Consider the following 17417-nt stretch of genomic DNA (forward strand, 5'->3'; position numbering starts at 1 on the left):
AGCCGCTGGTGACAGACGACCCGAGTCAGGTCCACCACCATCAGGAGGTGATCCTGGTCCAGACCCGGGAGGAGGTGGTCGGCGGGGATGACTCGGACCTCCGGGGGGACGACGACGGCTTCGAGGACCAGATCCTCATCCCGGTGCCCGCGCCCGGCGCGGAGGAGGAGTACATCGGGCAGACTCTGGTGACAGTCGCGGGCAAGAGCTCCATGGGGCGGATGGGCAAAAGAGCGACTTCAGGGGGCAAGAAAGCGGGCAAAAAGAGCTACCTCAGCGCGGCCGAGGCCACCGGGAGGAAATGGGAGCAGAAGCAGGTGCAGATCAAGACTCTGGAGGGCGAGTTCTCCGTCACGATGTGGGCATCGGGTGAGTGTCTTTCCTCCGGGATGTCGTTGGCTCGAATTCCCGGGCCCTCGGCAGGGCGTTGTCCGTCCGCAGCACGTCCCGTCCCGCGCGCGATACTGTTCGCGAGACGTCTTCACACCGAGAACGCGGGCGCATCAGTCCGGGTGTTTTTGTTTTGAACGGAGGCCATGTTTTTAGCTGCCGATGGGCGCCGCCATGTTCCCCGAGTCCAGTATGGCGGCCCGAAAAGATGGCGCCGGTGTCCGTGCTGCGGGTTGAAGATGGCGCGAGCGCGCTGCAGCTGATGAGGCGTGTAGGCCGCGCGAGCTGCGGCTCCAGGAGACCGTTAAAGACCGTTAATCCGTCTCGCGGTTTGAATTTCAGATTCAGCGCGAACCACTTTGGATTTAAATGTCCGAGAAGGTGTGACGTTTTTTTTTTTTTTAACGGTCGGAGCTGAGGCGAGCTAGTCTGTTTACTGCCTCCGCGGATCTACAGCTACGCGGTTAATGATTCAGATGACGGAAATCATCGCGCGTTTGTGTTTATTCGGGCTTTTGATGGTTTAAAAGTGTCGCTTTTCGCTCGAGGGACCCGGATGTCGCTGAGGTCGTCCGTGTGGAAGGAAAAAGCGGATTTTGTTGACTCGTGTTAACCCGTGTATGATTGGGCTTTGTGTTTCAGATGACAAGAAAGACATCGATCATGAGACTGTGGTGGAGGAGCAGATCATCGGGGAAAACTCTCCACCGGATTATTCCGAATACCTGACGGGAAAGAAACTCCCGCCCGGAGGAATCCCGGGAATCGACCTGTCAGACCCGAAACAGCTGGCGGAGTTCGCCAGGTCAGAGACACTCACGATTAAGCGTTCAGAATTAATTTTAAATTAATGTAAATCCATGTGTGTATGAGGGTCATAAATGAATCTGGACTGGGGGGGAAGTGCTTCTGATATTAAAGAGACAGTTCACACAAACATAAACATTATCCCATAATTTACTCTCCCTCAGCTCATCCTCTGTGTGTGACATTATTCCTTCAGACCAACACAGTTATATTAATAATGTCCTGACTCTTCTAAGCTTTATAATGGCAGTGAATGTGCGTCCATCCGTCATATAACTGCTCCACACACTGCTCCGGGGGTTAATAAAGGCTTTCTGAAGCGAAGCGATGCATTTGTGTAAGAAAAATATCCATATTTAAAACTTGATAGATAGATGGACACTTTGATGGATAGATGCACTTTTATGATGGACAGATGCACTTTTATGATGGACAGATGCGCTTTTATGATGGACAGATGCGCTTTTATGATGGACAGATGCGCTTTTATGATGGACAGATGTGCTTTTATGATGGACAGATGCACTTTTATGATGGATAGATGCGCTTTTATGATGGACAGATGCGCTTTTATGATGGACAGATGTGCTTTTATGATGGACAGGTGCACTTTTATGATGGATAGATGCGCTTTTATGATGGACAGATGCGCTTTTATGATGGACAGATGCACTTTTATGATGGACAGGTGCGCTTTTATGATGGACAGGTGCGCTTTTATGATGGACAGATGCGCTTTTATGATGGACAGATGCACTTTTATGATGGACAGATGCACTTTTATGATGGACAGATGCACTTTTATGATGGATGGATGCACTTTTATGATGGACAGATGCACTTTTATGATGGATGGATGCACTTTTATGATGGACAGATGCACTTTTATGATGGATGATGCACTTTTATGATGGACAGATGCGCTTTTATGATGGACAGATGCGCTTTTATGATGGACAGATGCGCTTTTATGATGGACAGATGCACTTTTATGATGGACAGATGCACTTTTATGATGGACAGATGCACTTTTATGATGGATGATGCACTTTTATGATGGACAGATGCGCTTTTATGATGGATAGATGCGCTTTTATGATGGACAGATGCGCTTTTATGATGGACAGATGTGCTTTTATGATGGACAGATGCACTTTTATGATGGATAGATGCGCTTTTATGATGGACAGATGCACTTTTATGATGGATGATGCACTTTTATGATGGATGGATGCACTTTTATGATGGACAGATGCACTTTTATGATGGATGATGCACTTTTATGATGGACAGATGCGCTTTTATGATGGACAGATGCGCTTTTATGATGGACAGATGCGCTTTTATGATGGACAGATGCACTTTTATGATGGACAGATGCACTTTTATGATGGACAGATGCACTTTTATGATGGATGATGCACTTTTATGATGGACAGATGCGCTTTTATGATGGATAGATGCGCTTTTATGATGGACAGATGCGCTTTTATGATGGACAGATGTGCTTTTATGATGGACAGATGCACTTTTATGATGGATAGATGCGCTTTTATGATGGACAGATGTGCTTTTATGATGGACAGGTGCACTTTTATGATGGACAGGTGCACTTTTATGATGGACAGATGCACTTTTATGATGGACAGATGCGCTTTTATGATGGACAGGTGCACTTTTATGATGGACAGATGCACTTTTATGATGGACAGGTGCACTTTTATGATGGACAGATGCGCTTTTATGATGGACAGATGCACTTTTATGATGGACAGATGCACTTTTATGATGGATGGATGCATTATAAAGCTTGGAAGAGTCATTATTAATATAAGTCTGATTATATTGGACTGAAGGAGGGATGTCCCACACAGAGGATGAGCTGAGGGACAGTAAATCATGGGCTGATCTTCATGTTAGTGTGAACTGTCTCTTTAATGTCTGGATAAACTCACTTTAATGTTTGTCTCCAGATGCAGCGCCAGCATCAGTTTCTCTCAACATCTTTTTATTTATGTTTATTTATGCCTTTTAATTTGTTGACTGACTTGAGCTGTGAGGACCTTGGTCTTCTGAGATGGTTTTTTATCGTGACCTTTACAATGTTAGTTGTTTTGTTTCTCAGCCCCTTCAGTAACAGTGGCGGTCATTTTGCTCGTAGTCCCGTCCGGTAAGTCTAAGATTGGAGATAACGCTACACTGGTCACATGAGGGGCTTTCATAGAGTGTCACTGGGTCCAGAAGAGTTCTGCATATAATTATAATGATACACAGAGCATTCTGGGTAATTCTGGGATGTCTGAGCACTGACTGTCCTTGTGTCCGTCTAGAATGAAGCCGAGGAAGATCAAGGAGGACGACGCCCCGAGGACGATAGCCTGCCCACATAAGGTGAGCGGATCAACCCTGTGTAGGGTTGGGTACCGAAATCCGGTTCCAATATGGCACCGGTACTTATATAGCCGGTATGTACTCGACCGAATCAGAACGCAGATTTCGGTTCCTCATTTCGGTGCCAAAATTCAAACGTGCTTTCGCGTGCTTTGACTCGCACGAGCCAGAGACAGACGCTCAGCGCTCGTCACATCACAACTCATGACGACTATTCAGTGTTTTAAACCACAACTCATGACGACTATTCAGTGTTTTCAACCACATCTCATGACAACTATTCAGTGTTTTCAACCACATCTCATGACAACTATTCAGTGTTTTCAACCACATCTCATGACAACTATTCAGTGTTTTCAACCACATCTCATGACAACTATTCAGTGTTTTCAACCACATCTCATGACAACTATTCAGTGTTTTCAACCACATCTCATGACAACTATTCAGTGTTTTCAACCACATCTCATGACAACTATTCAGTGTTTTCAACCACATCTCATGACAACTATTCAGTGTTTTCAACCACATCTCATGAGAACTATTCAGTGTTTTCAACCACATCTCATGACAACTATTCAGTGTTTTCAACCACAACTCATGACAACTATTCAGTGTTTTCAACCACATCTCATGACAACTATTCCGTGTTTTCAACCACATCTCATGACAACTATTCAGTGTTTTCAACCACATCTCATGACAACTATTCAGTGTTTTCAACCACATCTCATGAGAACTATTCAGTGTTTTCAACCACAACTCATGACAACTATTCAGTGTTTTCAACCACATCTCATGACAACTATTCAGTGTTTTCAACCACATCTCATGACAACTATTCAGTGTTTTCAACCACATCTCATGACAACTATTCAGTGTTTTCAACCACATCTCATGAGAACTATTCAGTGTTTTCAACCACATCTCATGACAACTATTCAGTGTTTTCAACCACATCATGTTTATTTCAAGTTTCAGACATTTAAATGCTCATAAGTAGGCTACTAGCAACAAAACACACACTGATGTCTATGAAAGCCGCTATGACAATCCTTTCAGACGGTTATAATTTGACCAACGTTACGTGTTTTATTCACATCAGATACATGCACATTATACAGTAACTATATAGTTTACTCTATTCTTCTTCCAGTTCACTGGTCACTTACTTTCATGTATTTCGTGAGACGAGAATGAACTCAAGTGTTGTAAATCCGACAGATCCGATTCTGAGGCGCAAACTAACATGGCGCCGCTCATTGCGCTTTATAGATCAACTAACACACAATCACTCACACATTTGAACATCAGATAGTTCGTTACACAGTTAAGAAGTTTGTGAATATTTTGAATAAAAAGGAAAAAACGAAATAAACCCGATACAGCTGAGCTGTCAGCGCTATTGCGGCTGCTGTGTGTCATGTGAGAAACATGACGCGTCGCCATGGAAACATTAAGGCAATGCGTTCTAAAATATTTAGCCAGAGAATATGATAATATTTCAAAATAAAGCTGAAGCTGGAAGCTGGTTTGTAGCAGAGCAAGAATACAGACTCTGCTGTTATTACTGTAACTGTTATTTAGAGTTATATTAGGCTTGTTGTAGTTGGGTTAGGTGGCTTAGGTTTTACTGTGAATTTGTAAATAAGTCAATTATAATTTGTTAATAAGTAAATTGTGTTTTGTATTTATTTATATTCATACATTTAAGTATACATTAAACTTTTAATAAATGGTTCAATTTAAATAAAAAATAAATAAATAAAAAGCCATTTAATGTCATCCACCTCGTTTTGTGGCCTTTAAAAAAAAAAAATTATCGGTTCAGGAACCGTTTAGGCACCGGAACCATTTTAAAAGTATCGGTTTGGCACCGGAATCGAAAAAAACCCAAACCCAACCGTGTGTTTCCATTGGTCCGGAGCGAAGGCTTGACCTCTGCTGTGTTTCCATTGGTCCGGAGCGAAGGCTTGACCTCTGCTGTGTTTCCATTGGTCCGGAGCGAAGGCTTGACCTCTGCTGTGTTTCCATTGGTCCGGAGCGAAGGCTTGACCTCTGCTGTGTTTTCATTGGTCCGGAGCGAAGGCTTGACCTCTGCTGTGTTTTCATTGGTCCGGAGCGAAGGCTTGACCTCTGCTGTGTTTTCATTGGTCCGGAGCGAAGGCTTGACCTCTGCTGTGTTTTCATTGGTCCGGAGCGAAGGCTTGACCTCTGCTGTGTTTTCATTGGTCCGGAGCGAAGGCTTGACCTCTGCTGTGTCTCTGCAGGGCTGCAGTAAAATGTTCCGGGATAACTCTGCCATGAGGAAGCACCTCCACACTCACGGCCCGCGGGTTCATGTGTGTGCCGAGTGCGGAAAGGCCTTCGTGGAGAGCTCCAAACTCAAGCGGCATCAGCTGGTTCACACCGGAGAGAAGCCCTTCCAGGTACAGCACACACTACAGACCGGCCCGCTGCATTGTGGGAAAGAGCTTTAGCTTTTAGCCATCATCCTGGAGTGAAGGAGCCCTGCTTTAGATGATTAAAGGGTTAGTTCAGCCAAAACTGTAAATTGTGTCATTAATGACTGAGCCTCATGTGGTTGGACACCCGTCAGACCTCCGTTCATCTTCAGACACAAATGAAGATATTTTAGTGTAAATCTGATGCTCTGAAAGGCCTCCATTGGCTCAACTTTACACTCTCAAGACCCTTAAAAGACACTAAAGACTAAAGTTACAAAGTCCATCTCACTACAGCGGCTCTACAATAACTTTATGAATCTGCGATAATAGTTTTTGTGCGCAAAAAAACCCTAAATAATGACTTATATAGTGATGACCAGTGAGTCGATTCAGCGGTTTGGAGCGTTATGAATCAGTGAGTCGATTCAGCGGTTTGGAGCGTTATGAATCAGTGAGTCGATTCAGCGGATTGAATCGCCAAATTTCAGCAGTTTGGCGGTTTGACACGCGATCGAATCATGATTCGACTCACTGATTCATAACGCTCCAAACCGCTGAATCGACTCACTGATTCATAACGCTCCAAACTGCTGAATCAACTCACTGATTCATAACGTTCTGAACCGCTGAATTGACTCACTGATTCATAACGCTCTGAACCGCTGAATCGACTCACTGACTCATAACGCTCTGAACCGCTGAATCGACTCACTGATTCATAACGCTCCGAACCACTGAATCGACTCACTGATTCATAACGCTCTGATACGCTGTATCGACTCACTGATTCATAACGCTCCGAACCGCTGAATCGACTCACTGATTCATAACGCTCTGAACCGCTGAATCGACTCACTGATTCATAACGCTCCGAACCACTGAATCAACTCACTGATTCATAACGCTCTGAACCGCTGAATCGACTCACTGATTCATAACGCTCTGATGCGCTGAATCGACTCACTGATTCATAACGCTCCGAACCGCTGAATCGACTCACTGATTCATAACGCTCTGAACCGCTGAATCGACTCACTGATTCATAACGCTCTGAACCGCTGAATCGACTCACTGATTCATAACGCTCTGATGCGCTGAATCGACTCACTGATTCATAACGCTCCGAACCGCTGAATCGACTCACTGATTCATAACGCTCTGAACCGCTGAATCGACTCACTGATTCATAACGCTCTGATGCGCTGAATCGACTCACTGATTCATAACGCTCCGAACCGCTGAATCGACTCACTGATTCATAACGCTCTGAACCGCTGAATCGACTCACTGATTCATAACGCTCCGAACCGCTGAATCAACTCACTGATTCATAACGCTCCGAACCGCTGAATCGACTCACTGATTCATAACGCTCTGAACCGCTGAATCGACTCACTGATTCATAACGCTCCGAACCGCTGAATCAACTCACTGATTCATAACGCTCCGAACCGCTGAATCGACTCACTGATTCATAACGCTCTGAAGCTTCATGATGCCGTGTTTTGAAATCGTCATCACTATATAAGTCGTTATTTAGGGTTTTTTTGCGCACAGAAACTATTCTGGTCTTCATAAAGTTATTGTAGAGCCGCTGTAGTGAGATGGACTTTGTAACTTTAGTCTTTAGTGTCTTTTAAGGGTCTTGAGAGTGTAAAGTTGAGCCAATGGAGGCCTTTCAGAGCATCAGCTTTACACTAAAATATCTTCATTTGTGTCTGAAGATGAACGGAGGTCTGACGGGTGTCCAACCACATGAGGCTCAGTCATTAATGACACAATTTACAGTTTTGGCTGAACTAACCCTTTAAAAACATGAGGAATGATCACTGGGGGGAGCAGAAGGGGTTCTGGGAAGGGGCATTAAAGGGTTAGTTCACACAAAAATGAAGATTAGCTCATAATTTCCTCTCCCTCAGCTCATCTGAGGTGTGTGTGACATTCTTCTCTCAGACGAATATAATCTGAGTTATATTACAAAAGTCCAGGATAATCCAAGCATTAGAATTGGATTAATAGTTGCTCTGTTTTTGAAGTGCATCTGTGCGTCATATAACTGCTCCAGCGGCTCTGGGGTGTTAATAAAGGCCTTCTGAAGCCAATCAACGCGTTTGTGTGAGGAAAATATCCATATTTAAAACTTTATCAAGTAAACTTTCAGCCTCCGCCTTCTGTGTAAAAGTGTTGAATGTTGAAAGTGAAACTCCAGATGTGTGTGTGTCGTCATGACGAGCGGAGCTGAGCGTTAGTCTTTCCATCCGCAGGAGAACTTTACACACTTCCAGAAACTGAACACCGAAGGCGGAGGCCGAAAGTTTACTTGATTATATTCGTCTGAAAGAAGAATGTCACACACACCTCAGATGAGCTGAGGGAGAGGAAATTATGGGCTAATGTTCATTTTTGGGTGAACTATCCCGTTAATGTTTGTTGAAAACCGGAGCCAAACTGAATTGAGATGCGTCTCTTGACTATTGAACAGATGATGTTAATGAACCTGCTCTGAAATATCCATTTATTAAACTCACGAGAGTCGCAGAATGACACACACAATCCTGAATTTGGCCGATTATAAGTATCATTAAAATATTAGGATTTAAGTTATTAACGTTTTAAAATTGCACATTTTAAGAAATCTAGTGTTTGATCATATCTAAATATGTATTCAAATGTAGGAACGGCAAAGGAAGGGCAGTCATCCTGGCATAATGTTGCCTATTCTTAATTAAAACTAAATTATAATTATGATGCTCATACGGTTAATTTTCCCAAAGACAACCGCTGATCATTAACTGATATTATAATACTGAATTGGCATTAGGGCTGCCACTAACCACTATTTTTATATCGATTAATCTATCGACTAATTTATCACAATTTTCAACAATTTTACTTACAAACATTTAATATAACATCAGGGTTTCCGCTGGGTCTTAAAGTCTTATTCTGTTCTAGGTCTTAAAATTTTTTAAACAGGTCTTCATTTTCCTGTGTCCATGTAACGCTAGCTCTAAAGCTCATTGAAACAATGCATTTTTTGAGGTCCTGCAAAATTTGTAATTTCTCCGCAAAATAATGTCAAGAAACCAAAATAAACAAGATTTATGCATTTGGTTTGTTCTATTGTATAAACAAAAACAAGCCCAGCCCAGGAGAGAAAAAGTAACGCAAAAGTAACGTAACGCATTACTTTTCTTTTACGCATTATAATTAGTTACTTTTTAAGGGAGTAACGCAATATTGTAATGCATTACTTTTCAGAGTAACTTTCCCCATCACTGGTGTCAGGGGCTAGTCTGTGATTTCATTGGCCGAATCCAGAATGTCAGTGTTTTTCTCCCACCACCTGCGTAAAAATCCCCGACCGAATTACCGACTGTTTTTAGACAAACACAGCATCATGTGGTCATTTAACTGCCGTCCGAGATGAGATCACTTCACAATTCACTGTTTATATCCTTTTTGACCCCTGCAGGCCACCGTACGGTTGTAATTTGGATGCATTTTAAAGATCTAGACTTTATTACTGAAATGCTGTCGAGTGTTTACAAGAGCGATATTTCATCAGCACTCAAACAATAAACAGAATAAAAGCACGTAAACACTTGAAATGGGCCGTTATTACGATATTACGCTTATTAAAATGTAATATTATATATGTGCAGCTCTTAAAAGCCGTCAAATAGATTTTTAAAAAGGTGATTTAATAAATAATTTTGCATATTTTTAATGCCTAACTATTAACGTGTCCAAATCTTTTAATTTAATTGGAAAATTCAAGTATACATTATTATCTCTATATTTTGATGTTTTAATGAAGTAATGATTTATAAAAAAAGAACTAAAACTAGTGTGAAATAAATGTTAAAAGCAGGAATAAGAGCATCTTGTACACCAGCCTCTCTCCTCAGTGGAAAAAAATACTAATAATAATACATTTTACATTGTAACGCACTTTACATTAAACAAAAAGTGCTACAAAAGTGTATTTAAGTCGTCAGTGTGTGCTTTAGTAATGATACACACAGGTACAGGAGGTGTGTGATATATTGACACACACACACACACACACACACACACCTTTATCATATTTATTGTGCTTGATTTAAATGAAAAGGTGCTTTTAAAAGTCCTTGAATCTGGTGTTGATGAAAGAGTGGGAACCCAGTATTAAAATGCAGAACCTAAACATTATTAATCAGATATGATCTGCAGTAACTGGACTATAAACGTGTGTGTAAGTGCATTAAATGAGCTGTTCATTTCTACATTATTAATACATTTGAGCATATTGTAAAGTTGTCTTGCATGAGTTGATCAAGGTATAATTCAGATTTTTTTAGGGCTGTCAAAAGATTAATTAAGTTTGTGTTTACATAATATTTGTGTGTTAATTATTAAATATAAATGTATTTATATATAAATACACACACACAAGCATGTATATATTTAAGAAAAAAAGATTTTTATATATAAAACATTTATATTTATGCATGTTATAGATTATATAAATGTATATACATGCAAATATTTCTTAAATATATACATGAATGTGTGTGTATTTATATATAAATAATAATTAACAGAGTACACACACATATATTATGTAAACATAAACTTTTATTTTGGATGCGATTAATCTTGACAGCCCTAATTTTTTTATATTTAAAATAAAGTCTCTTACACAGTTTTTTTATTGCTTGATAATGTTTTTATTAGTATGAATGGATAGTTCCTACACTGTAATTTTTTTTTGTTGAAAATTTCACATCTAAAATTTTTCACTTGGCCAAATTGAATTTCTGTGAATTGATGCAAAAATTTAAATTCAAGAAATTAAATTTGGCGAAGTGAAAAATTTTAGATGTGAAATTTTCAATTGGAGACCAGTTGTTTTTTTTGACAGTGTGTGTATGTTCATCATGTGCCTGTTCCTGATGTGTGTGTGTGTGTGTGTGTGTGTGTCTCCGCCCAGTGCACGTTCGAGGGCTGTGGGAAGCGCTTCTCGCTGGACTTTAACCTGCGGACTCACGTGCGGATCCACACCGGGGACCGGCCCTACGTTTGCCCGTTCGACGGATGCAATAAAAAGTTTGCCCAGTCCACCAACCTCAAATCACACATCCTCACACACGCCAAAGCCAAGAACAACCAATGAGCCGCCGGGGTCACGGGGTCACGGCTGACGGACTGACGGACACTCGGACATCGGGACTCTGGCTTCAGTATTTCCTGCGTCTCTGCTCTTCATATAAAGCTTTTAATTTTCTATTTCTCCAAGTGTGCATATTGTACACTTATTTTGGGATATGCTTCGTAACGCTGGCTGTGATCATTAACTCTCCCTCACAGACCATACGAGTTACTGTGGGCAGCGTGTGTGTGACGGAGTGTGAGTGTGTGAGTGTCTCGATCATGTCGAGGTGTGTGTGTGACGGAATCTGTGTGTGGGTGTGTGTGAGTGTGTGTGAGTGTGTGTGTGTGTGTGTGTGAGTGTGTGTGTGTGTGTGAGTGTGTGTGTGAGTGAGTGAGTGAGTGTGAGAGAGAGAGAGAGAGAGAGAGAGAGAGAGAGAGAGTGTGTGTGTGTGTGTGTGTGAGTGTGTGTGAGTGTGTGTGTGTGTGTGTGTGAGTGTGTGTGTGTGTGAGTGTGTGTGTGAGTCGATCATGTCGAGGTGTGTGTGTGACGGAATCTGTGTGTGTGTGTGTGTGTGTGTGTGTGTCTCGATCATGTCAAGGTATGTGTGTGTGTGTGTGTGTGTGTGTCTCTCGATCATGTCAAGGTGTGTGTGTACCGAGTGGCTGTCGAGATCATGTCCGTGTGTGTGTGTGTCTCGATCATGTCGAGGTTTTGTGTGTGTGTGTGTCTCGATCATGTCAAGGTGTGTGTGTGTGTGTGTGTGTGTGTCTCGATCATGTCAAGGTGTGTGTGTACCGAGTGGCTGTCGAGATCATGTCCGTGTGTGTGTGTGTGTGTCTCGATCATGTCGAGGTTTTGTGTGTGTGTGTCTCGATCATGTCAAGGTGTGTGTGTGTGTGTGTGTGTGACAGAGTGTGTGTGTGTGTGTCTCGATCATGTCAAGGTGTGTGTGTGTGTGTGTGTGTGTGTGTGTGTGTGACGGAGTGTGTGTGTGTGTGTCTCGATCATGTCAAGGTATGTGTACCGAGTGGCTGTCGAGATCATGTCCAGGTGTGTGTGTGAGTGGCTGTCGAGATCATGTCCAGGTGTGTGTGTGAGTGGCTGTCGAGATCGTGTGTGTGTCTCGATTATGTCGAGGTGTGTGTGTGTGAGCGGCTGTAGAGGGGTGTGTGTGTGTCGAGATCGTGTCAAGGTGTGTGTGTGTGTGTGTGTGTGAGCGGCTGTCGAGAGGTGTGTGTGTGTGTGTGTGTGTGTGTGTGTGTGTGTGTGTGTGAGCGGCTGTCGAGAGGTGTGTGTGTGTGTGTGTGTGTGTGTGTGAGCGGCTGTCGAGAGGTGTGTGTGTGTGTGTGTGTGTGTGTGTGTGTGAGCGGCTGTCGAGAGGTGTGTGTGTGTGTGTGTGTGTGTGTGTGTGTGTGAGCGCGCGCACCGGTCCGTCTCACCGCGCTGAGCTGCAGTGTTACCTGTCCTTCTTTTCTTTCTCGATGTGTTGTAAGGTCTGACCATGAACTATCCTTTGTTAATATTTACACCTGTATTCCAGCAAAACTACAATTAAAGAGGAAATCTGTTGGGTTTCATGGACTCGCTCTGACACAAACATCTGTCCACACCTCTTCATATTCTACATCATACTGTTTACAATCAGATTTTATATAATGTTGTGTTTGTCATTTTAGTTTTAGTAAAAACAGGTTTAAGTTGAATTAAGTTGATATACACTGTGTGTGTGTCCCTTTAAATGCAAATGAGCTTCTGCTCATGGGGCGGAGCTTCAAGAGCTCATGTTAGCAGCTCTGATGACGTCATGCAGGAAATGAAGCTCTTCAATAAGTCTCTGAGTGTGAGAGTTTCAGCTCAGAACATCTCAATCATCTTCATCACGGGAAACTCGTCACTTTTTGAGGGTGAGAATGAAATGTGCCGTTTGTGTGTCCCTTTAAATGCAAATGAGCTGCTGCGAGACAGTGTTAGCAGCTCTAATGACCACACACTCACTCACAGACACACACACACTCGCAGACACACACTCGCTCACAGACACACACACACTCGCAGACACACACTCGCTCACAGACTCACAGACACACACTCGCTCACAGACTCACAGACACACACTCGCTCACAGACACACACTCGCTCACAGACACACACTCGCTCACAGACACACACTCGCTCACAGACTCACAGACACACTCGCTCACAGACACACACTCGCTCACAGACACACACTCGCTCACAGACTCACAGACACTCGCAGACACACACTCGCTCACAGACACACACACACACTCGCAGACACACACTCGCTCACAGACTCACAGACACACACTCGCTCACAGACACACACTCACACACACTCGCTCACAGACACACACACTCGCAGACACACACTCGCTCACAGACACACACACACTCGCTCACAGACACACACTCGCTCACAGACACACACTCGCTCACAGACACACTCGCTCACAGACACACACTCGCTCACAGACACACACACTCGCTCACAGACACACACACACTCGCAGACACACACTCACAGACACACACTCGCTCACAGACACACACTCACTCACAGACACACACTCACTCACAGACACACACTCACTCACAGACACACTCGCTCACAGACACTCACTCACAGACACACACACACTCACAGACACACTCACAGACAGAGACTCACTCACAGACACACACTCGCTCACAGACACACACTCACTCACAGACACACACTCACAGACACACACTCGCTCACTCACAGACACACACTCACACACAGACACACACTCACTCACAGACACACACACACTCACAGACACACACTCACAGACACTCACTCACTCACAGACACACACTCACACACAGACACACACTCACTCACTCACAGACACACACTCACACAGACACACACTCACAGACACACACTCACTCACAGACACTCACTCGCTCACAGACACACACTCACTCACAGACAAACACACACACACACACTCACAGACACACACTCACTCACAGACACACACTCGCTCACAGACACACACTCACTCACAGACACACACTCGCTCACAGACACACACTCACTCACAGACAAACACACTCGCTCACAGACACACACTCACTCACAGACACACTCGCTCACAGACACACACACACTCACTCGCTCACAGACACACACTCACAGACACTCACTCACAGACACACACTCGCTCACAGACACACACTCACTCACAGACAAACACACACACACTCACAGACACACACTCACTCAGACACACACACACACTCGCTCACAGACACACACACTCGCTCACAGACACACACTCACTCACAGACACACACAGACACACTCACTCACAGACACACACACACTCGCTCACAGACACACACACTCGCTCACAGACACACACTCACAGACACACTCACTCACAGACACACACACACTCGCCCACAGACACTCACTCACAGACACACACACACTCGCTCACAGACACACACACTCGCTCACAGACACACACACACACTCACTCACAGACACACTCACAGACACACACACACTCGCTCACAGGCACTCACAGACAGACACACACTCACAGACACACACTCACTCACAGACACACACTCACAGACACACACTCGCTCACAGACACACGCTCACAGACACACACTCGCTCAGACACACACTCACTCACAGACACACACACACACTCGCTCACAGACACACTCACTCACAGACAGTCACAGACACACACTCACTCACAGACACACTCACACACAGACACACACACACACTCGCTCACAGACACACTCACTCACAGACACACACACACACACTCGCTCACAGACACACTCACTCACAGACACACACCCTCGCTCACAGACACGCTCACAGACAGAGACTCACTCACAGACACACACTCGCTCACAGACACACACTCACTCACAGACACACGCTCACAGACACACACTCACTCACAGACACACACTCACTCGCTCACAGACACACACTCACAGACACTCACTCACAGACACACACTCGCTCACAGACACACACTCACTCACAGACAAACACACACACACTCAGACACACACTCGCTCACAGACACACACACTCGCTCACAGACACACACTCACTCACAGACACACTCACTCACAGACACACACACACTCGCTCACAGACACACACACTCGCTCAGAGACACACACTGACAGACACACTCACTCACAGACACACACACACTCGCCCACAGACACTCACTCACAGACACACACACACTCGCTCACAGACACACACACTCGCTCACAGACACACACTCACTCACAGACACACTCACAGACACACACACACTCGCTCACAGGCACTCACAGACAGACACACACTCACAGACACACACTCACTCACAGACACACACTCACAGACACACACTCGCTCACAGACACACGCTCACAGACACACACTCGCTCAGACACACACTCACTCACTCACAGACACACACACACACTCGCTCACAGACACACTCACTCACAGACAGTCACAGACACACACTCACTCACAGACACACACAGACACACACACACACACTCGCTCACAGACACACTCACTCACAGACACACACACACACTCGCTCACAGACACACTCACTCACAGACACACACCCTCGCTCACAGACACGCTCACAGACAGTCAGAGACACACACTCACTCACAGACACACACACACTTGCTCACAGACACACTCACTCACAGACAGTCACAGACACACTCACTCACAGACACCCACAGTCACAGACACACACACCCACTCACAGACACACTCACAGACACACACACACTCACTCACAGACACACTCACAGACACACACTCACTCACAGACACACACACTCACAGACACACTCATTCACTCACTCACAGACACACACACACACACACTCTCACTCACAGACAGTCACAGACACACACACACACACACACACACTCACTCACAGACACACACACTCACTCACAGACACACACTCACAGACACACACACACTCACAGACACTCTCACACTCGCTCAAAGACACACACTCGCTCACACACACACACACACACACACACACACACACACACACACTCACTCACAGACACACTCACAGACACACACACTCACTCACTCACTCACAGACACACACACTCACTCACAGACACACACTCACTCACAGACACACTCACAGACACACACACACTCACAGACACACTCACACACTCGCTCAAAGACACACACTCACTCACAGACACACACACTCACTCAGACTCACACTCGCTCACAGACACACACACACTCACAGACACACACACTCGCTCACAGACACACACTCACAGACACACACTCACTCACAGACACACACACTCACAGACACACACAAACTCGCTCACAGACACACACTTGCTCACAGACACACACACCCACTCACAGACGCACACACTCACAGACACACACTCACTCAGACTCACAGACACACACTCGCTCACAGACACACACTCACTCACAGAGGCACACTCACAGACACACACACACACACACACTCGCTCACAGACACACACTCACAGACACACACACACACTCGCTCACAGACACACACTCACAGACACACACACACTCGCTCACAGACACACACTTGCTCACAGACACACACACTCGCTCACAGACACACACTCACAGACACACACACACACTCGCTCACAGACACACATACACACACACACTCACAGACACACATACACACTCGCTCACAAACACACATACACACACACACACACACACTCACAGACACACACAGACACACTCTCACACTCACAGACGCCCTCTCACACACACACACACTCGCTCACACACACACAGACGCCCTCTCACACAGAAACACACACACACACACATTCGCTCACAGACACACACACTCACACAAACACCCTCTCACACAGACACACACACTCGCTCACAGACACACTCGCTCACAGACACACACTCGCTCAGACACACACTCACTCACAGACACACACACTCACTCACAGACACACACACACACTCGCTCACAGACACACACTTGCTCAGAGAAACACACACTCTCTCACAGACACACACACTCACAGACACACACACACTCGCTCACAGACACACACACAGACACACACTCGCTCACAGACACACACAGATGCCCTCACACACAGACACACACACACTCGCTCACAGACACACACAGAT

General features: G+C 44.9%; 1 protein-coding gene across 4 annotated transcripts in view; it reads left to right on the forward strand.

Moving 5' to 3' along the window:
- The window catches only part of yy1b (YY1 transcription factor b), a 13144-nt gene extending 397 nt beyond the window's left edge, over positions 1-12747 (forward strand). Inside the window, exons 1-7 of one of the 4 annotated variants that reach the window (XR_013817590.1) lie at positions 1-369; positions 1033-1195; positions 3323-3367; positions 3528-3588; positions 5859-6017; positions 11011-11482; positions 11634-12747. The exon at positions 1-369 is cut by the window's left edge and continues 375 nt beyond it. Coding sequence is in view for 2 of the 4 variants with exons in the window: in XM_079830490.1 (XP_079686616.1) it covers positions 1-369; positions 1033-1195; positions 3323-3367; positions 3528-3588; positions 5859-6017; positions 11011-11193 (980 nt within the window). In the remaining 2 variants the exon portion in view is untranslated. Of the gene's footprint in view, positions 370-1032; positions 1196-3322; positions 3368-3527; positions 3589-5858; positions 6018-11010 lie in introns of all 4 variants that reach the window. The other 3 variants (XR_013817589.1, XM_079830490.1, XM_079830491.1) reach the window with 3 other exon arrangements.
- Positions 12748-17417: the final 4670 nt, after the last annotated feature.

Source organism: Gobio gobio (assembly GCF_949357685.1).
Source record: "Gobio gobio genome assembly, chromosome: 12".
In the NCBI taxonomy this organism is placed as follows: Eukaryota; Metazoa; Chordata; class Actinopteri; order Cypriniformes; family Gobionidae; genus Gobio; species Gobio gobio.